Source organism: Leopardus geoffroyi, chromosome D4 (assembly GCF_018350155.1).
Source record: "Leopardus geoffroyi isolate Oge1 chromosome D4, O.geoffroyi_Oge1_pat1.0, whole genome shotgun sequence".
Lineage (NCBI taxonomy): Eukaryota > Metazoa > Chordata > Mammalia > Carnivora > Felidae > Leopardus > Leopardus geoffroyi.
The window spans coordinates 58181678-58203445 of record NC_059342.1 but is presented as its reverse complement, the minus strand read 5'-3'; the positions used below and the strand labels follow the sequence as shown (position 1 = coordinate 58203445).

At 38.6% G+C, this 21768-nt stretch overlaps 1 protein-coding gene across 11 annotated transcripts in view; it reads left to right on the top strand.

Annotated features, from left to right (window-relative positions):
• The window catches only part of RNF38 (ring finger protein 38), a 129673-nt gene that overhangs the window by 76369 nt on the left and 31536 nt on the right, over positions 1-21768 (top strand). For 2 of the 11 annotated variants that reach the window (XM_045469729.1, XM_045469733.1), the window contains one exon: positions 11240-11389. The exons of 2 other annotated variants lie outside the window; for them this stretch is intronic. In XM_045469729.1, the coding sequence (XP_045325685.1) occupies positions 11240-11389 (150 nt within the window). Of the gene's footprint in view, positions 1-2807; positions 2833-2962; positions 3718-11239; positions 11390-21768 lie in introns of those variants that run through there. 7 more of the 11 variants (XM_045469740.1, XM_045469739.1, XM_045469732.1 and 4 more) reach the window with 7 other exon arrangements.

Genomic DNA, 21768 nt, shown 5'->3' with positions numbered 1-21768 from the left:
GTACTAGAGGTCCTAGCCAGTGCAGTAAGACAAGACAAAAGGAAAAATGTATTTGAAAAAAAGAAATTGAATGGTCATTATTTTCTGCCAACAGGATTATATATATATAGAAAATTCAAAAAGATTATGCTAAACTATTAGAATTAATTATATGTAATTATATATTATAGCTATATAATTATATAATATACATGTATATAATTATATCATATTTTTAGAATTAGTAATTATATACAAAACCTGGAATAAATCAAAGAACAAAAATATGTAAGACTTGTACAGAAAATATGAAGCATTATTGAAAATATTTTATTATTTAAAAAAAATGTTTATTTATTTTTGAGAGACAGAGCACGAGCAGGGGAGAGACAGAGAGAGAGGGAGCCACAGAATTAGAAGCGGGCTCCAGGTTCTGAGCCGTCAGCACAGAGCCCTACCTAGGGCTCGAACCCATGAACCGTGAGATCATGACCTGAGCTGAAGTCAGACGCTTAACTGACTGAGCCTCGGTATAGTTTTATTTTAAAAGTGAGGGGACTTAAATTACTTGAGTACTTCAGGAAGAAGTTTTTAGCAGTCATTCAGTTTTTTCCTATGTTGTAAAAATTGATTTTAAAGAGCAATTTTGGAGTCAGAAGTCTCAAAAAGCTCTTGCTGCAATCAATTACTTTGTCTACAAGTGCTGTGCTATCCCTAGCCACATGTGGCTATTTAAACTGATTCTGATCAATTCATTAGATACACTAGCCTCATTTTGAGTGCTCAGTAGCCACATGTGGCCTTCTTTTGGATGGTGCAGATATTGGCCATATCTATCACAGAAAGTTGTATTGGACACCCTTCCAAGAAGGCTTTGTATCTTTTTGAACAGACACCAAATAAAATTTTAGAAGACTGGGGTTGAGCAATTGCTCTCTTACAATTTACCACCTGCCACATTAGTAGGTCAAAAGTGGCCCAGTTTAAAGCCTATCCCACTGATTGGGTGTTTATTAGAAAGATACTAGATTTTCTGGTGAAGAAAACTAGAGAAAAAGTTACAGTACAAATATCAAACTATCCAACCTTGAGTTGTGGGATTACTGTTTACATCTGGGCAGACTTCTTGGGTTAAGCCCTAGGAGCCCAGGTGGCTAAGATCATAACCGTGAGAAGATTTCTTGTGGAGTTTGCCTCACAAAGGATTGGCTGAGGCCCAGGGGGATTCACAGGAGCTTTAAAGGGTGGAAACCCTGGAGGACTGTAATTGATTTTTGCTGCTGGAATTTAGCACTTGAGGAATCTGGCTTTTAAGATTAGAGAGTTCTCAAATGGTAATTTCCCTTCCCTTTCCCATTTTTTTCCTTTTTTTCCTCCTATCATCACGGAGCCAATATCCAAGTATACAAGAAAAGTGGTTTCAAGAGGGTCTGGATTATGTAAGGAAGCTTGTGCAGCTGAGGTTCTGCTGGAAGATCTGTAATGCTAGATGAGTCTACAGCAGTAGACTGGGAATTGTGAGTGACTCACAAGTTAGGAACAGATTGCATTGGATGCATCTAAAGGTGTGGATGGGATTTATGACTCTTGTTATGAAATGAAGAAAAAAATAAAAAACTTTACAGTTTGGATGTAATCATTTCCAAACTGCCTGCTTTGGAAGACTGACTGTTGGGGAGGAGGAGTCAGCTAGGTAACAAGACTACATAATGGGGGTATGGGGCTGCGGGAGGGGATGTGTTTATTGGAGCCTGTTATATCCTTCTAGCTTCTCTTTGTCCAGGAATTGTAAAAGCTTGTGATTTATTGCTGGAACTTTAATTCAGAGTTGCTAAGCACTTGCTGTTGTATTTCAGGCTGTAGGTTTGGACCATGGGGTTACAGAACCAGTGCTCAGTCAGACATGGGAGATAAATGTACACAAATAATTACCATATAGTGTTAATCATAGGTAGAAATTCAGAGGATCCTGGAACATCAGTTTAGTCTGATTCCTTAATTTTCTGCTAGAGGCAGCTGAGGCCCACAGCAGGAAGGAGACTGGTGTAAGGTAACGCTAGAAGAACTAGAACCTGAGTTTTTTTTTGTTTTGTTTTTGTTTTTTTTTTTTACTGATTGGACTACTCTAAAATGTGATCACCATCCTTGAAGGCATCATCTAATTCCTATCTGCTTAAAGACCACTTCTTGCATGATGTCCCCTTGACAGCCCTCCTCGCCTCCAATACTACTTAACTGTCCTTTTCTTGAATTTATTGTGCTTTTATGGAATATATTTCTTCCCTTTTAGATCCTGAAGGTGATCAGGACAAGCACCATGTCGGCTGTGGTCTTTGTACCTCTTCCATTTCCCATCCTTAGCAGCGCCTGAATAACTGTCAGGTTTAAAGTTTCCAACCTGCTTGCTTCTTTGTGAGATACCTTGGTCTAATCACCTCCTTTTGCATCAATAAAAATTCCACTTCTCGGGTCACATGAATACATATTTCGAATTGAGTGAGGTCAGTTACCGTTTGCTCAGTTCTGGAGGAGGGAGGAGGCAGGGGCCAGCAGCCATACTGTAGAGTGAGAAGATGTGTACGTTTTGAGAGACAGGGCCGACCCCAGGGTCGCGTTCGGTAGCTTGGGCCTTGCTGAGCGCGCGGCTAGAGATGCGGGCTGGGCCGGGCTGCGCAGGGACGCCGTGCGACGGGCTCTGTTGCCGGAACTAGTCCCAGTCGCGCGCCCGGACGCGCGCAGTGCCGCCCCGCCCCCTCCCCCGCGGAGTGGAAACAAAGGGGGCTCGACGCGCGGAGTCGAGCCTTGGGGGAAAGGGGCGGAGCGTCTGGCGGTTTCGCGCTTTGGGCTCGCTAGGTTCGTTCCTGTAAGGGGACTGGGTGGAGAGGAGGGCGGCGACCCAAACCAGAGAAGTGGGAGTGCCGCGTGCTCGCGCATCCTGCGGCCTGGCGGTGAGGGGCGTCGCCTGCGCGCGCAGCGGAGGGTAGTGCGCCGGCGCGCGGCACGCCGTGTTCGTGAGCACCGAGGTGGGGTGCGGCGGGCGGGACGGTGTCGCGGCCCCGGCAATTAGGGCCCGGGGGCCGAGAGGATGGAGCCCCCGAGGCGTTAGCCGACTCTGTCAGCTCCGAGCGTGCAGCTGCTTCCTGGCGCGGCCCGTGTGATGGTGCCGGGAGGAAGGAAGCGCCGTGACAGCGCCTCGGTCGGATCCCGGGTTCCGGGGGTGAGGAGGCCCGGGGACGGCGGAGCTGGCGAGCTGGCCGCTGGCTGGGCGAGCGGTCACAATAGGAGGCGGCGGCCCAGCGCGGAGCCGCGGGAGCAGCCCCGCAGGGCGGAGCTTCCCCTCGCAGGTACTGGCCGCCCGGCCGTTGGTTCCCGCGTGAGGGCGGGCCGGGCCCGAGCCGTAGGCCGTAGGGAGCCTGCGGGGCCGTTCCCGGCAACCAGGAAGAGGTGTGGTTGCCCGGTGCTTGGCGGGCGCGGCCGGGCGGCCCGGCGCTCTTTGTTCCCGTGGCGGCGGCGAGGAGGTGTGGGTGCAGCCAACGGGAGCGCCGGCCCGCCGCCGCCTGGCAGATGGCCTCGCTCCCTCCCGTTTTGCCGAGGCGCAGGTGAAATGATGTCACCCAGGAGAACGCGGAACCCGTTCGGAAGGGTCCTTTCGCGTCCTTCTGCCGCTGCGGGTTTCTGGACAGGCTGCGTTTTGTTCTCAGGGGATGGAAGTTCTTTCAGGGCTGAAGAATGAGAGAGGTTGGTTTTGAACCAGGAATTTTCCAAATTATCGAGGGCCAAAGAAAATAAAGTTTTTGTTTGCGTTGTGTAGGACTTGTAAAAGACACAGCTTTTTCTTTGTGCCACAAAAGTTGGGTATGCTAATTCTTCCACCATAAATAGAAATGAACACTTCAACGTATGTCATTGCTGGCATCATATGAATTGCCTTCTCTTACGTGGCACACTTTGAAAATTTAAGTGTATGCAACTCAAACACAATTGGTTTGTTACTTTAAAATTGCAAGCCTTTTGGGATCTTGTTTGGCCTTGATTACAGGTACTATTGTTAATATTTCAATTCCTTTAAATAGGAAGCAACCCTGGTAACTGGGCTCCAATTAAAAAACAATCCATTCTCCGTGTTTGTATAATCAAAACTTAATAAAAATCTAAGGACAGTTGGGATGAAAGTAAAATTGTCTTCGGAAAACACTGGCCATACGAATAGATGGGACTTATATAGAAGTAACAATACAGACCAAATTTTGTATATATATTTTTTATTTTTTATAAATATATATAAATGTATATAGTATATAAATATAAATAAATATATTTGTATATAATTTATATATTGGGACATACTTGCAGTCGGAATATGAAATTACTAACTGGATTTTTAAATGAGAATTGTATCTCTTCACATACTCTTCTTTCTCCAGTTCTTGCTAGTTTGTAAACTTATTGGCATAATATGTTTCACTTTTTGAGAGCATACTAAACCTTAAATCATTTCATTACATGAGTTCAGTTTTAAGCTGATTTCTATAATTTTTCTGTAAGACTTATCTCTAAGAGATTTGGTAGACTTTAGAGGCTATAGTTAAAAAAATTTCGCCACAAACTGGCCATGTGGGCCCCAGGGCCTCATCTGTAAAATATGAAAGTTGGATTTAAACGTTGGCTATGGTCCCTCCACCTCTGATATCTTCTGTGATTCTAGAAGGTAATTTCTGTTTCTGTACTTGTCGAGGTTTATATACTCATTCTGTTTTTATCGCTGAACTGAAGGTTGCAAGTATTAATCTGAGTAAATGTTCAGAATTTACTAGAGCGACCTGACTTTTGAGGAAGGTGGATATAAGATGGCATAATTAGACATAACTGAATCTGTTAGCATCATAATGTGGAGTGTCGGTCTATTGTCTCTCTGCCAACAGCTTTGGATGAACCTTTTAGTTACATTACCAGACTATTTGTGCTCATTTTTACTTTATTTCAAGGTTGTGGTGGGAAGTATGGGTGAGAAATCCTCAAAAATCTCAAATGATTGGTCTGTATGGAAAGTTCATTGGTTAAGATTATCTTTGTCTTCTACTTCCAGTCTGTTCCATCTATTTCTCTGTTTGTGCTGTCCCAGTCCCAGCTTTGTTTAGCCACCTTCAGTTTGTAATTCACTGTGCTGGTTTGTGGGTAGTGTCAGGGTCTACTAAATAGTTTTGGTTATTTTCCTTTTAACTACATATATCAGACCTGTGTTTTCACTTCTGTTTTACTTTGGTTAACTCATAGCTTGCTTTATTTTTCTCTGGAGGGAGCATAAAGATTGTAAACACATTTAAATGTAGTTTTGGTCTAGTTCATTCAGCAAATGTTAAATTCTTGAAGTGACTACCTTGTCTGGAGGAGATCAAGCAAATGCTTCAACTCTGTATAGTAAATTAACAAGTGAGAATTTTAGCAAAAAGAGGAAGAGGGGCCATCTATACAGTCTTGTTTTTCCTCACATCCTGTATCTTTTCATGTTCCTTTTTTAAGGATGTCAGCACCTTCTCACTCTATGTTAGAGGGGCCCTATTTAGTTCCTCTTGAATTGCCCCTCACTAGACTGAGTCTTGGAGGGCAAGAATAATTTTCCCCCATGTATTCACAGCATGTAGCACATAGTAGGCCTGCTATAAATATTTGAATTAATTATGAATTTTATTTAAGAATTACAGTGATCCTATACACACTTTTTTTCAAATAGTTATGTATTTACATACATAAATTTTTGTATTGATTTGGACTGGTCATGGTCTGGATACTTTCCAAATCTATGTAATTCTTAGAAATCTTGAAGAGGCACTTTAGAACAGTGCTCTAAGAGGTTACCAGCCTAAATAAAATTATTTTAGATGTACTTCCTTGCTGGGAGAATAATCCTTGGGCAGGCAAATCTGGATGTGGAAGGAAAAGAAAATAACTTTTTTTAAAAGTTTATTTATTTATTTAGAGAGAGCACACACTCACGTGAGTGGGGAAGGGGAGAAAGAGAGGGAGAGAATATCCCAAGCAGGTTCTGCACTGTCATCACAGAGCTTGACACAGGGCTCGAACTCACAAACTGTGAGATCATGACCTGATAATCTAGACCAAGAGTCAGATGCTTAACCGACTGAGACACCAGACACCCCAGAAAAGAACTTTTATTTAAAATAATATGTAGCTAAAAAAAAAAAAATGTAACTCTTATTTTCCCTAACCTTTATGAACGCCTTCTCAAAAGATGTAATGGTTAGAGACCTCCTTAGTTGCATGTACATCCACCCTCTTCCGAGTAACTTATGGGACTGTGGGGGGTAGGGAAAGAATGGTGGAGCCTTTCAGCTATTTTCAGTAACCCTGGTTCTGTTGTGCTCCCAGAAAGACATGAACCCAGTTTGTTGTTTGCCTTAACTCAAGAATAAAAATAATAGTTTTAAAAAATGATTGCCCCAGGGGTACCTGGGTGCCTCAGTCAGTTAAGCATCCAACTCCGTTTCAGCTGAGGTCATGATCTCATGAGAATGTGAGAACAAGCCCAGCATGACTCTGCATTGACACACAGTGTGGAGCCTGCTTGGGATTTTTTCTCTCCCTCTCTCTCTGCCGCTCCCCTGCTCGCTCCCCTGCTCCTGCCCTTACTTGCTCGCTCGCCCCCCCCCCCATAAACAAACATTAAAAGAAAGAGAGATTGCTTCAGTGCTAAATAGTAGTGATCTTTCCCTCAGTAGGTAGTAGCAGTCCTTGAATGGTCTAAAGTCTGTGTAATAGACCAGCAAGCATATAGACCATTATTTTATTTAGCAGATACTTATTTGTTAAACATTTAGGTTACTTCTAGTTCCCTTTTAAATTGTTGCTGTACTGTGATGAACCTGTGTATGCATGTGGTTTTTCCCATATTTTGGGGTATTCCCATATTTTAGATTATAACCTGGGAATTTATCAGATGAAAGATTACTGATTCAAACTGTTCAAATAGTTGATAAAATCTACCTGATTACTTTCCAGGATATTAACATTTGCCATCATGGCAGCTGTGAGAACATGTGGATTTTTAGATAACTTGGATTCGACTTTTTCATTTTTAAGGTATCCAGTCTTGGACTTAGAGGAAGGAGTAAAAGACTTGGTGGGGTCAACATTAAGCACTTGACTTTTTATTGTTTGTTTTGGTTTTTTCTTCTTCTTCTTCTTCTATTAGGCTGTGATTTGAGTCCTTTTAACCAGGTGGTATGCTGTTAGTAACAATGAACAGTTTGTTTTTTTTTCTTCTGGAGAGTAATGTGGCTGTTTTGGAGAAGACTATTTGGGCCTTTGAGCAATTTATTTTGAAGAAAGTAGATTATTTTAATGCTGGCCTAGAAGTCCTGTACCTGCATATCCTCTACCACACCTTTATAAGAAAAATGTAAATGAATGAAGAAGGAAGCTGTCACCAGAGGTGATTTTGGAGGAAGCAAGTTATGGGACAATATCTGGACCTAAGTCCTATGTTGTTTTTAGCATCATAACTGATAACAGTTACACCGTTCAAGACAGATGTTAAATTGTGGGTTATATTATCCCACAGGGAAAGGCCACATTAAACAAGGTGGCCTAAAATAGTGTTGTATTAGTGCTTAAAAGGTTAAACTGTTTTCTGTGACTTTTCTGAAACAGGTGCTTTCTTAGTTATGCTGGGTAAATTAGTTATATAGTTACATGTAAACAAACATTAAAGATGAGACGTATAGGGAGTTGCAGATTAATCAGGTCTCAGGGATGTTTTCTTGGCACGACTTTTTAAACATAGGTTACATCCTGAGAGAAGATTGAGTTACTGTATCTTTGTAATGTTCAACAGTTGCCAGACTAGAGAAAAACAGAATTGTATCTGCTTCCAGATACAGTACACCATAAGTAATTTTGAATGAGGAAGGTATAGGGAAGTAGTGGAAGGTTACGTCAGAAACAATTTACAAGGAAACATTTACTTTTTGAATACTTAAAATAACTTTAAATAGACTTTATGAAATAGTTTTTTACTAATTAGATTATAAAGAAGATGTTACTTTTAAAATCCTTAAATTACAAGGTGTTTTAGTGGATTGAGCATGAACTTTAGAGCCAGATAGACTTAGCTTCAAATTATGGCTCTGCGGCTTTAAGCAAGTCGGTTAACCCTAACTTGCAGTGTGTAAAGATCAGAGAGCCCCAGTTCAGTTCCTAGCATGAAGTTAGCTATTACCAGATTGAAGTTTTAAAAACTGCTGTATTGCTTAGATTAAAAAAAAATGTCGTAATTTGTATCTTTCATCAAATTAATACAGCTAAAATTCTGGAGAAGAAACTTTCTTCAGGTATACAACACTTTCGATTTGACACATATATGTCATGTTAGTTTTCTATTGTATGTAACAAATTACCTCACATTTAGTAGTTTAAAACACAAATCTGTTATCTCATGGTGTACATGGGTCAGGAATCATGGGTTAGCTGCAGGGCCCTCTGTTCAGAGTCTTACTTGGCTGGTGCCATGATGTCATCAGAGGTTTGATGTCCTCTCCGAAGCTCAGTGGCTGTTGGTTCAGTACGGCTCTTGTAATTGTAGGACTGAAGTCCCCCCCATTTTCTTGTTAGCAGTCAACTGGTGAACGATTCACCTCCTAGAGGGTGCCCTCCTGTCTGCCACATTGCCCTCCTCATTTGCCTTCTGGCAGCATAGCACTTGTCTGCAGGTTTGGAGGAGAATCTCTTTTGAAGAGTTCTTCTTTTAAGAGCTTTCTCTAACTCCGGCCTGCCTTGATTAATTTAAAATCAACTGACTTGGGATCTTAATTCACTTGAAAATCCCTTCACTTCTGTGAAGGGGTTCATATCATTAGGTTATATAATTTAACCTAACCATGGAAATGAAATCCACACTATTTACAGTCCTGCCTACACACCATGGAGTAATGGATTATACAGGAGATGTGTACCAGAGGTGGGAATCTTGGAGGCCTTCCTTCTTAAGAATTCTGCCTCACGTGGACATACAAAATAATTGTGTGTGATTTTATCTTATCCAATGGGTGCACCTGGTTTCATGCCCATCTTATTTTGTCCTGGATCTATATAAACTACAGCATTTGAATATACCTTTTCTCCATTATATTGTTTGTTCTCCCTCTTTATAGGCATGGAGCTTCTGACCAAAGGAAATTGTCATAGATAGAAGAGGAATATGCTTGAAAATTATTAACTTATGACCACAAGGGTCAGGGTTGGCCAGTTTCTTGTTTGGTTGGTTGGTTGGTTTTATACCTCTATAGGACTGAAATCTTAAGTTTTCAAAGAAACAGAATTAAGGAGAGGAAACCTGACCCTCTGATTTCTGTTGACCAAGCTAGCTACTTGTACTAGCAGTCTATAAGAGTGCTACTCATGCAGACTGCTTTAGAGATGACAGTTGAAGGCAAGTGAGCTTATTAAAACACTCTTCAAAGGTACCTTGCAAACTATAAGCTTAAGAAGATTGCAAAAAGAATATGAAACTTAAAGGAACAGACTGTTTTGAGAAGAGAATGGCTTTAAAGTGGTGAAATCCTTAGATTGAGGAGTCAGGAATGTGAAATACACTTCTTTCTATGAAATCTTTTATATGTCTTCAGATAAACTCAGGGCTCCTACCTCTATTCTAATTTTTGCCCGTATTGCATTTAATACATTATCCTATAGTTGGTTGCTTTGCATCCCTTTTTTTTTTTTTTTTTTAACTGCAGTAAGCTCCTTGAGGGTGGGATCCATGTTTTATCTTCTTTCCTAACAACTCTTGACTTGGGGAGGCAGTCATAAATATTCCTTGATTCAGCACTTCATACCTCATCATAGTGGTAAAGAATATTGGCACATTCATGTTTGTGGTGCGGAGACAAGTTTTAGCTCATGTCAAAACATTTTAGTAGTAGTAGTAGTAGCAGCAGCAGCAGCAGCAGTAGTAGTGAATTGTAAAGTTAGTGCCTTCAAGTGATATACTTTTACTCCTAGGAAGGTGTTTGGAAGCGCTTTTAGTCTTACGAACAGGCCTGGTTATCTGTTTACCAGGCTCATAGCAAACCAGAACAAAAATGGGCTAAGGAAGGTTATTATAGAAGTATTATTAATATAATTAGCATGCTACTTCATGCTCTCTCTCTGCCTTCCTCTCTGGTTACTTCTGTACTGGCTAGCCATACTGAACATTCTGCAGTTTCTTGACAACACTGCTGTCTTTTGCCAGTTACCTCTCCGTAGCACCCAGTGCCTAGCAGGATCATAGAAAGATGATACCCTGTATATTGTATGGTGATTTGCTTTTGTTTCTTTTTCATAGCATATACTTTTTGGAGGTAGGGAACCATGTGTATCTTCTTGGTTTAGTGCCTGTCACAGAATAGACATTTATATGTAAGGGAAGAATGGGGCAGTGAAACTGAAAACCAGACACGTGGTCTGAAGCACATGGTCTTCTTCAATGTAGGGATAAGCACATTCACAAACCTTAACTTCCAAAGGTGGTTCACTCCACAGCACAGTGGAACAAGTGATGCTCATGATGTCCATGGTTAAAAATGCTGCAGATTAGCATATTTACATATGATGAAGGGAATTAACCTACAATCAAGCCAAGCATTTAAAACATGCAGTCATTTGCTTTGGGGCTTGTGATCATATCCTTTATTCTTAAGAAGGTTGCTAGGTTTGTGTTGAATAGAGCTGAGGTGTCTGCAGACTCTTCTTTTGTATACCTATGGTCACTATAGAAGTTTTGCTGCAAGTGTTCTGAAATCTCTCGTCTTCTTTGCATGATCATATAGGAGGTTAATTAAAAAATAGAATGAAAAAATATTAGTCTTAGTCCAGATGGACACTAATCTTTCTATACTTAAGATATATGATTTTATGTCAGGTTTTCTTAACATGAAGTCTTATCTGTCCTTTAGGGTTTTAGAATCAATACCAAGAGAAAAGCTATTAATAGGTATTATACGGGAAACACAGGAAAGGTTTTGCATTTTTGAACAGTGCTGTTTTGCCTTTTAAAAAAGTTTTTTTTTAAGAGAGATCCATTGCCAGAGGCAACCTTTGCCATCCTTATATTTGTTTTGATGTTTAAGATTAATTTTTAATTTCTTTCCAATCTCTGCTAACACAAATATTTAGAAAACCCAGACTGTCCTTCATAGACATGATTCTCCACATTGGTGCGGCTAGCCATGAACTATCCTTTTCTTCTCCCTCTTTTTCCCAGATATCTCCCGGGGCCAATTCAGCACCTCTACCTGGCCATCCTAACAAGGTGATTTGTGAAAGGGTGAAACTTCAGAGCCTGTTCCCTCTCCTCCCAAGTGATCAGAATACTACCGTTCAAGAGGATGCTCACTTCAAAGCTTTCTTCCAGGTTCTTATATATTTACCCTTTCCCTACATAGGGCTGAAAGTCACCGATACATTTTAGGTTGTTTTTAGGAAGGCTTGAAACAAAATTCTCAATATCTTCTTCTTATTTTCTATTGTATGTGGGAATAAGTATTCTTCTTAGAGGCCTTCTTCAATATAACTTAGCCAGCTTCTCTGAAGAATGTCTTCTCTTGAGCTGCTGTTTATTGTTTGACCACTTAATATTCTTTTTTTTTTTTTAATCTTTTGGTATCAATTACTTGTGCTAATAGGCCACATTCTATAGGAAAGTAGAAGATATTACAGATATGTGAAATTGTGTAGGAATGGAAAAATGGAAGCATGCAAGATATTTTTTAAAGCCATTACTACTTATTTATTGCCTAGAGTTTGATAGTGATGTAAATTTCAGAAAGAAAACATGTTTCCGTACCTTCTATCACTTTTGAACCTGTGGATAAAATATGATTAAAATTTTTGTTATATGTAAAATGAAGATAAATTAAGGCAAGGACTATCATTAGTTTATTGACAAGATTGCTAGGATGTGCTCAAATAAATTACTGGCTACTAAATTTCCAATCCATTACTGCTAGAGAAGCATGTTTTATAATGGAAGTCAGTATTTTTATTACCAAATGGAAACTAGTTGTAGAATTGCTTCTGCGTTTTAGGGTTGTGGGCCAAGGTATGTATTTGTATATGTGTATATAAATCTGAGGTAGTGAGAGTCTCTAATCAAAACTTGGATTTTGGATAGAGCCATTTTTCTGTTTGTGTGGAAGTGGTAGGTTGGAGCTTAGGACTAGTTCTGAAAGAGAAATGCTTGTGTGATACATTAAATTGAAGATATGAAATTTCTGAGAATAGCTTTGTAGGTGATCCAGGGCTCTGCAATCTGATATTCCTTGGAATTTGTGCCAGGTTCTCTGCTTTGCATGTATTGTCTCCTTTGTTTTTAATCCTCCTAACAACACACCAGTCGTGGATGATTTTCTAGATGAAGAAATAGGCTCAGAAAAACTCTGAGATGCCCTGTTACATAGCTAGTTATTGGCAGAGCAGAGACTTAAATTCACCTTTTGCTATTTCTTGTCTCTACTACAGCAATACCACCTGTAGAAATCAACAAGTATTTCTGTAAACACAACACAGTATGTTAAGAGACATAGCTATCTGTATTGAATTAAATGGCATATTGACTACTGTTATTGATACAGTTGGTCTGCAGTAGCTTGATATTTAGTAGCAAACCAGTATAGCTAAGGAAGAAATTGACTTAGTACCTTCCCTACTGCCACCACTAAACAATTATATGACACTTAATTTGTTTTCTAGACTTCTTTGTGTCTCTAGGCATTAAGTCAGTATTAACTTTAAACTCAAGGAGTTGCTGGCAAATGGAGTAAATTTAAACACGTTTTAAAAATGAAACAAAAAAGAGCCAGTTCCATTTGAGTGTTGCAGAAAGGTGAAAGATATTATTGTTAAATTTTTATTTATATCTCTAAACTTAAATCTTACTTTTTTCTAACTTTAAAACAAGGCCCTCAATATACTTGGCTCCCAGGGAACTCTGCCCACTTTTTGGCCTACCATTGTTCTGCATGAAGCAAAGTAAATCCTTCTCATATCCCCTTTGAGATACTGTCAGAGACCTTCAGAGACCTTCAACTAATTCTGATAATAAAATTGGGTGTGATTTCTTGTTCCAGTTTTGCTTTTCTCAGCCCTAGAATATTTACTTTCCATGTGAAAAGGAGAAATCTCCCCATTTCTTATTCTCAGAGTTATTCTTTTAATGTGTTATGTTTTCTTGGCTTTCCCCCAAGTTCCTTCCCTCCTAGCTTTTTTTACTTTTCCTTCCCTTTGGAACACTCCGTTTTAAACAGATTCACCTACCTCTTACATTCTTTTCTTAAAGTATCCTTATCTTAGCTGAAACTAGTCTCTTTTTGGAGGACATCATTTTCCCTGCAGCCTTGTGTAGGAGTAAAAAAGAACTGTTGATTTTTCCTACTCCATACATGGGGATCGAGTATGTATCTAGTAAGTGGGATGGTCATAGAGGACATAGAAGTGTTTGATATTCCCCTGGGTCTTTGTTTCCAACCACCAGTTGTCTTTTAAGAAACATCTCATCCTGTTTTGGGCTATATTTGTTTTTCATCTCCACTCTTTAGCAGTTTTGTCACTGTCCTTGTTTATTAAAAACTTTTGTGTTTTGCTCCTTTTTTACTTGCTTGTTTTAGTCAAAATCTTTCAAATTCTGCATGCTCTTTTAATTTTTAAAATTATGAAATAATTCATATATGAAAGTTACAATGTATAAAGCAGACACATGTATAGTTAAAAAAAAAAAAAAAACACACCATGCATCTTAAGAAGTCAGCCATTCCCTATACTTTCGAGGTCTTCATATGACCTTCCATCTATCTACCTGCTGTCTGATACTTGTGCCTTGGGTAAAACTCTTGAGTTTTGTGTTTAGTATCCCTTTGTTTCTCTGTGTGGTTTCATCACATGCAGTATCCTTCAAACAGTATCACTATACTGTTTACTTTCTGAACTTAATATAAATGTTACCATACTTTGTATTTTGTCATTTTGAGACTCATCCATAATGATGCTTGTAGCCATGTATGTAGTTGATTCATTTTTCTTTTAGTATTTCATTTATATGAATATGCTGTAGTTTATTCCCTCTCTTTTTGATCGACATTTCCAGTAGTTTACAGTTTTTTACTGTTATCACAAGCAGTAGTGTTGCCATGAATATTCTTGTATCCCTTTCCCAGTGTATATTGAGTTGATATTTTAATTTCTGTGAAAATGATGGCTTTGTGTATTTGTCAGTCTGTTTTCTTACAGAAGAAACGTACCTGTGTGGGCATATTTGCATCTCTATAAAAATTAGTCTATATTTAACATTAGAATCAAAGGTACTCCCTATAGTTTTAGAAATTTAAAATTAAGGTATAATTAACACACAGTAAAATTCACCCTTTTGGTGTACAAGTCTGTGACTTTTGATGAATACATACAGATGTGGAACCACCATCTCAAACAAGACAATAGAACACTTTCATCTCCCCCAAAACTCCCTCTTGTCTCTCTCAGCCCCTTACAGTTTTAAAATTAGGTTTCTGTGCCATCAATCAATCCATTGATTGTGATTGTAGATAGTGTGCTTTCATAAAACAGATGCATTGTAGGGAACTTAGATTTCATGTCTAGCACACCCTTGGTTTCAAGGGTGTATGCATGTATCCTAATGATAGCTGTCTGATACTTTATTTTGTAAATTTACAAAAGTTAATTAGGTGATTGAAATTTTCATGATTGATACATAGAGAAATAGACTAGGTTTCTGAAAGAGAAGACTAATTATTGTAAAAAAAAAAATATCTTCTCCAACAAATTTATAGACAGTAAAAATTCCAGCCAAAATATTAGAATTTTAATGATTTTAGAAACCTTATAGAATTATTCTAAATTCATAAGAAAGATTTTCAAAGAAAAGACAGAGGGAAAAAAACCTTTTTTGAAAATTGTTGTAAGGGGCAATATGCCATAATGGATACCAAATCCTATTACAAAGAAATAACTCCATGTCACTGAGCTCCTTGTCGTTAAACACAGTGGATGTTTTTCAGTCCCCATCTTGCTTGACCTTTTAGTTGAATCCTTGCTCCATTTCACCGAGCCTTCTATCACCACACTCCATCCACTGTCTCATGAACTACTCAGCATGAAATTTTTTTTTAGAGTTCAATATTGGACCTTCTTTTCACTGTATAAGTTGTTTGGGGAAATTTTGTCCATGTCTGTACCTTCATTAACCTACCATCTATCTGTATACCAAAAACTCCTTAAATTTCTAGTCTCTGGACTTGAGCTGTCTGCAGAACAGCTCTACCTGGTTATCTATCTCAGAGGGATCCCTTGATTTCAAATTGTTCTTATTATCTTCTCCGTTTTCATTGGTTTCGTACTTAATGTTTCAGATTTTTTATTTTAACCATTGATTTGTGTTTACAGCTTAAAATTATTACAGTCAGATTCATGAGACATAAAATCGAGTGCTTTGGTGGAACTAACATTTGAAAACAAATTACACCATCAAGGTAATGTTTTTGTGAACCAATGAATGACGTTTTGTGTGATTAAACATTAAGAAAAAAAATAGAACATAAGGTCATTAATATATTCTTAAAAAATTAGCCATTCAGGGCTTCCTAAACCCAGGAAGCCACTCCTGGACTAGCAGTTATGGCCAGTGGTAGTAACATCATTTTCACACAATATTGAATTCTACTCATTATGATAGGACTGCAATGCTATATGACTAGAATCCCTTTCGAAGCACTCACTACACATATTTCATGAAAATACACTAACTTGAACAATATCAAAAAGCAAAAGTTCTGATTTTTTTTTTTTTTTTTTTTTTTTTTTTTTTTTTTGATGTATGCTTTTGAAAATACAGTATTCAAAGCCTCTTTCCCCTCTGTAGCTACAAGTAAGATAACATCCCAGGAAGATGTACTGGTAGTGTGGTTATGAGTTTAGATTTTATTCTGAAATATTTTGAGCTGAGGAATAGCAGAGCTATACATTGAAGTCCAATGAGAATTATGTGAAACAGGACTATACATTGTGTAGTTCAAGGGCAGTGTAATCATTCAGTTGTCTTTGGTTCATCTTGACTAATAGAAACACATTAATCTGGATGTAGTTTAAACAAAGACTTCAGATTGTAGAAAATTAAATGAGAATATTTAGAGATCTTTTCTTAAGCCATATTGTGTGATTCAAATATGAATTGTTAATTTCCTGCTTTTCCTTGCTTATATCCTTCCTTTGCAAAAACAAAACAAAACAAGAGTCTTGTCTTGATGGATATTCTTTATTACCAAATTGCTTTATATGGAGTGTTTTAGTTTCTTAAGTACTTTCACATCTATTAAAATGAATGGAATTCAGGGGTTCCTGGGTGGCTCAGTCGGTTAAGCATCTGACTTCGGCTCAGGTCATGATCTCACAGCTTGTGAGTTTGAGCCCCCGCATCGGGCTTTGTGGTGACAGCTCACAGCCTGGAGCCTGCTTGGGATTCTGTGTCTCCCTCTCTCTCTGTCCCTCCCCTACTCATATGCTCTCTCTCTCTCAAAAATAAATAAACATTAAAAAAAAAAAAAAAAGGTAAAATGAATGGAATTCAGTGTTTTCTCTGTCTGGGCCATTTAAATTTAGCGTTTATTTCTTAATTGTGAAATGAGAAATTTTATCTTTTGCCAAAGGTAGTTAAGGCAAGTAGAGAAAGTCTGGGAGTTTAAAAAGAGAATTAGGGATTTCTTTTCTTTTCTTTTCTTTTCTTTTCTTTTCTTTTCTTTTCTTTTCTTTTCTTTTCTTTTCTTTTCAGTTTATTTTTGCTAGAGAGGGAGGGGCAGAGAGCAGAGACAGAGAATCCCAAGCAGGCTCCATGAACTCCCAATCCATGAGGTTATGACCTGAGCCGAAATCAAGAGTTGGACACTTAACCAATTGAGCCACCCAGGCACTTCCGAAATGGGGACTCTGAGTCATGCTGTGCTTATTTGTAAGAGATGAAAAATAGTCTTGAATGATAAGTGTAGGGAAAGGACCATATTATTTTGTAATTTTACCCCCACCTGTCTGGCCCCTCCCAGTTGCCACCTTGCTACTTTGAGAAGGAGGTCCATGAGGCTCACTACTGGTAGCTGAAGTCAGAGGCCATTTCAATTTCCAGTTTTTATCTACAACTTGGAATCTGTTTCCACTTTGGGAAAAGTTGGTCTCCATAGGATCTCGCTTTATCTCCAAGACTTGCTGATTGAGATGTATAAGTTTAATTTTATTAGATAACATTTCTTTTTACATAATTATATATAAATATATAAGATATCTATATAAGAATATGTATTTTATATATGTATATATATACATGCATATGTGTTGCATGTGTGTACATATTTCTTTTACCATAACATTTTGATTTTAATGACTTTAGACTTGCTTTTGGAATCGTGCAATGCATTTTTATGTCTCCAGGGTTGTTTTCACTTCTAATGATGATATTTTGGTTATAAAGATGATTTGGTGTTGGGACACCTGGGTGGCTCAGTCTGTTAAGCGTCCTACTTCAGCTCAAGTTATGATCTCGTGGTTCATGATTTGGAGCCCCACGTTGGGCTCTGTGTTGACAGCTCTGAGCCTGGAGCCTGCTTCAGATTCCCTCTCTCTCTTCCCTTCCCCCACTTGTGTTCCGTTTCTTTCTCTCTGTCAAAAATAAATACTTAGAAAATTTTTAAGGTGATTTGGTGTTAATAGAGGTGTAATTCATTTTATCAGATGTTTAATACCAAATATAAAAGCTAGCAAGCTAGATTTCTTTTGTTCTTCTTCCTTTCCTCCCTCTCTTGCCTCCCTTGATCCCTAAATCTGCACCAGTATTCTGTACCAAAACGGACAGTACTTGTGCCTCATTTGAATCAACTTCTGGAACTTTCTAAAGTCAGCCCACTGGCACAGAGTCAACAAGGAAAAAAGGGAAATTCTTCCACTGAAAATTGAAAAAGTACATTTCTCTTTTATGGCGAGTCTGTCCTTCGGGACTTTTGCTAAGAGAGTCCCTTAACTTGTTTTGGTAGTTCTCAAAGTGTAGTCCCACACCAGCAGCAGCAACCATCACCCAAGATTGTGTTACAAATGAAGATTCTTGGGCCCTGATCCAAAATTTCTTAATCAGAGACTGAAGAGCAGGCCGAACAATCTGGTGTTGCTGACACTTGCAGAAGTAGAAGAACCACTGTCCAAGGTCAGGGGAGTATTCCTCCAGATTCTGCTGTGCATTCACCTCTGCCAAGAGAATTTGTAGCAGCATAATTCTGGACCAGTTTCTATATTAATTTCTAAGCTTAGAGGCTCATAGGCAACCTCTGTGGGTAATAAAAAAAAAATTGAACCCTAAACTTGGTGTTGAGGAGCTAACCTGTGGTTTGAATTCTCGGGATAAATCTCTTCTTCAATTTCCAGTCCAGTCCAGAGTAGATCTGTTTTCTTATTGATTCTCCATGCCAGTGGGCTTTTTCTAGTCTCCCCCCCCCCCCCCTTTTAAATGTTTATTTATTTTTGAGAGAAAGAGACAGAGCATGAGCGAGGGAAGGGCAGAGAGAAAGGGAGACACACAATCTGAAGCTCGCTCCAGGCTCCCGACATGGGGCTTGAACCCACAAACCATGAGATCATGACCTGAGCTGAAGTCAGACTCACAACTGACTGAGCCACCCAGGCGCCCCACTAGTCTTCCCTTTTATTGCAAGTATAGTACTTGGGAAACTTTGGCTCTTTGCAGGGTTCAGTGAGTGATAAGGCCATAGCTTCTGTGTCCCACCCCAAGATAAAAAAACCAAATCTGGTTTTTGGTTTTCCCCTTTGTTTCTGGTCCTTGGTAGTTTCCCTTTTTTTCTGAGTTCATTGTTACATTTAAAAACTATTTTTGTTGGGACACCTGGGTGGCTCAGTCTGGTTAAGCATCTGACTCTTGATTTTGCTCCAGTCATGCTCTCACGGTTCACTTCATGGGTTCGAGCCTTGCGTCTGGGTCTGCGCTGACAGCATGGACCTGCTTGGGATTCTCTCTCCCTCTCTCTCTCTGCTACCCCTCCCCGCTTTCACATTTGCTCTCTCTCGATCTCTCAATCTCTCTCAATATAAATAAACTTAAAAAATATTTTTGTTGTATTTAAGCCATTATTTCTAGATGTTTCTATTAGGATTTTTACATTTAGTCCATGCTTTTGTCAAAACAAGTCTTTATACTTAATTTACCAAAGTTTACAGTACTTACATATTTTTTTTCTGTAACTACAATGGTGATCTTTCACGCCTTGTCTAGGTTGATAATAAAATTGAAAACCAGTGAACAGTCTCCATAGTGTTAGGAGTATCTGTCTATTATAGTCATTTCAGGACTAAGTAGCATGTTGGCCCATGGAGGAGAAGATATAATCTTCTACCTGTTCTACTCCAGGGATGCTTTAGGTGACAAAATGATAATGGATTTGTTTTCATCTTTGTTTTTTCTAGACTCTGGTTACCTTTCAGAAAAAAAATTTTTAACGTTTATTTTTTATTTTTGAGAGACAGAGCGTGGGCAGGGGAGGGGGCAGAGAGAGAGGGAGACACAGTATCCCCAGCAGACTCCAAGCTCTGAGCTGTCAGCACAGAACCCCATGCGGGGCTCAAACCCAGGAGCCGTGAGATCATGACTTTAGCCGAACTCTAGTGCTTAACTAATTGAGCCACCCAGGCACCCCTGGTTACCTTTTATACTTCCTATGACAGAATAACCATGTGCTTAAGTTTTGTAAGAACTTCCAAGTTCTCAGTCGTACTGTTTTTGAACTCCTATTATTTAGAGTATATTTCTTGGAGTCCTCTAGCTTGTTCTAATTGGAATAGTTACTTTTCAGTCCTGAGATGTCTTTTCATTGCACTTCTGAGTTACTATTACTGTTCATTGGATCCTCTGTGTGTGTCTGTGTCCTCAAATAAAAGACAGCACACACATGTGTGCACACATAAAATCAATCAAGTAAAATTTTTTGAAAGATGTGTGAGAAGCAGCTTTGAACCTTTATGTATCTGGCAAGTCTTTCCTTTTACCTCCACAGTAGATTAGTAGTTAGGTTGGAGTATAAAATTCTAGGTTCAATATTTTCCCTCAGCATTTTTAGCATCTTTTGTTTTCTGAGGGAATGCTAATCTAATTCTTGTTTCTTTGTAGGTTATTCCTACTTCCCTTTTCTGGAAACTGAGGATATTTTTGGAGTTCCTTAGAGTACTAAAATTGATGAGGAATGTGATGAAACCATGTTGTATATATGTAGTAAACTAACTTCTTAATACTTCCCTGTCTTTAAATATCCATTTTGGTTTTCTATTACTTTGAGTAAAATAGGAAGAGTTATTACCGTAGTACTAATGAATAGCTCACTTCCCTCCACTTCCTATTCTTTGTCTCCTCTTTTTCACTAATGTGAATCTATCACAGCACACAGAAGAGATAGGGAACTTTCCCAGTCACCTTGTCTCTTAAAAACAATGCATTTGCAGTTTGTTTTTGTGGGTTTGCACCATTCCCCTCCATTTTGGGCAGTGACTTTTTAGAATTCAAAGTCCCTATCATAGCTTGCATTAAGCTTCGCAGTATAAGATACATATATGAAAACTGAAGATCGTGATTGGTTACTAGCGTTTGGTAGTTTAAAAAAAAACTTTGCCAGGTGTTGATCATTCTGCTTTGTTTTAATCAAAATATCTACATTTCATTGGTATTTTTGAAGTTTTAGGGTTATCAGAACATAACTGATTTTCTTCTTAAAATCAAAAGGTAAAAACAAACATACTTTTAATAGCAAGCACCATTAAATCTAGGGAGAAAATAAGGTGTTTCTTTATGGTTCTGAAAACTATTTACTATTGTAATTATAATGATGAATTTGAGTTATCCTTTTTAAAGTTTATTTATTTATTTTGAGAGAGAGAAAGAGAGAATCTGCACACGAGCCAGAGAAGGGCAGAGAGAGAATTCCAAGCAGGCTTCGCACTGTCAGCGCAGAGCCTGACGCAGGGCTCAATCTCACAGTGAAATCATGACCTGAGACGAAATCAAGAGTCAGATGCTTAACCGACTGAGCCACCCAGGCATCCTGAATTATAATATTTTTAAATATAGAAAGACAGTGACATCGTTTTTGGAACACCTCTGCTTAATAATGTGGAATGATCAAAAGTAACCATTTAGGAATTTGCTTTATTTTTATCAGTTTAGTTAATTCTTGTTTATCTCTTTAAATCTAATGTTGTAGTATTGTAGCCCCATATACTCTTTCGCTAATCCGATTTTTTTTGTGCTGGCAGCAGGCACCAATTATTTTGGTGCTCTAATGACCAAAAGTGCTCTAATGACCAAGTAATTAGAACTTGAAGGAGTAGATTTGAGATGAGAGGTTCTCCTAGAAAATAGATAGACATTGGTTAGCCAGACATTGGTTAACTTGAAATTTTGATAGTTTCTGTGAGACTGGATGGGTAAATTCTATGGAGAATCCTAGAGAGTTACTAATTCAACTAAGAGATCCATACCAATTTTATAGCTAGTGATGCTGTGATCCTTGAAAACTCAATGTGTAACAGGTACAGGTTTTGAATTACTCACCACTCCCACGATTTACCTGAAACTCTGTGTCTTCCTCAAAATGCTGTAATGTTCTCGTTAAGAACTAATGATCTAGATCAGTTGACTCTTTATCTGTTTCATAAAAATGTTACTTTATTCCTCTAACCCTTATTAAA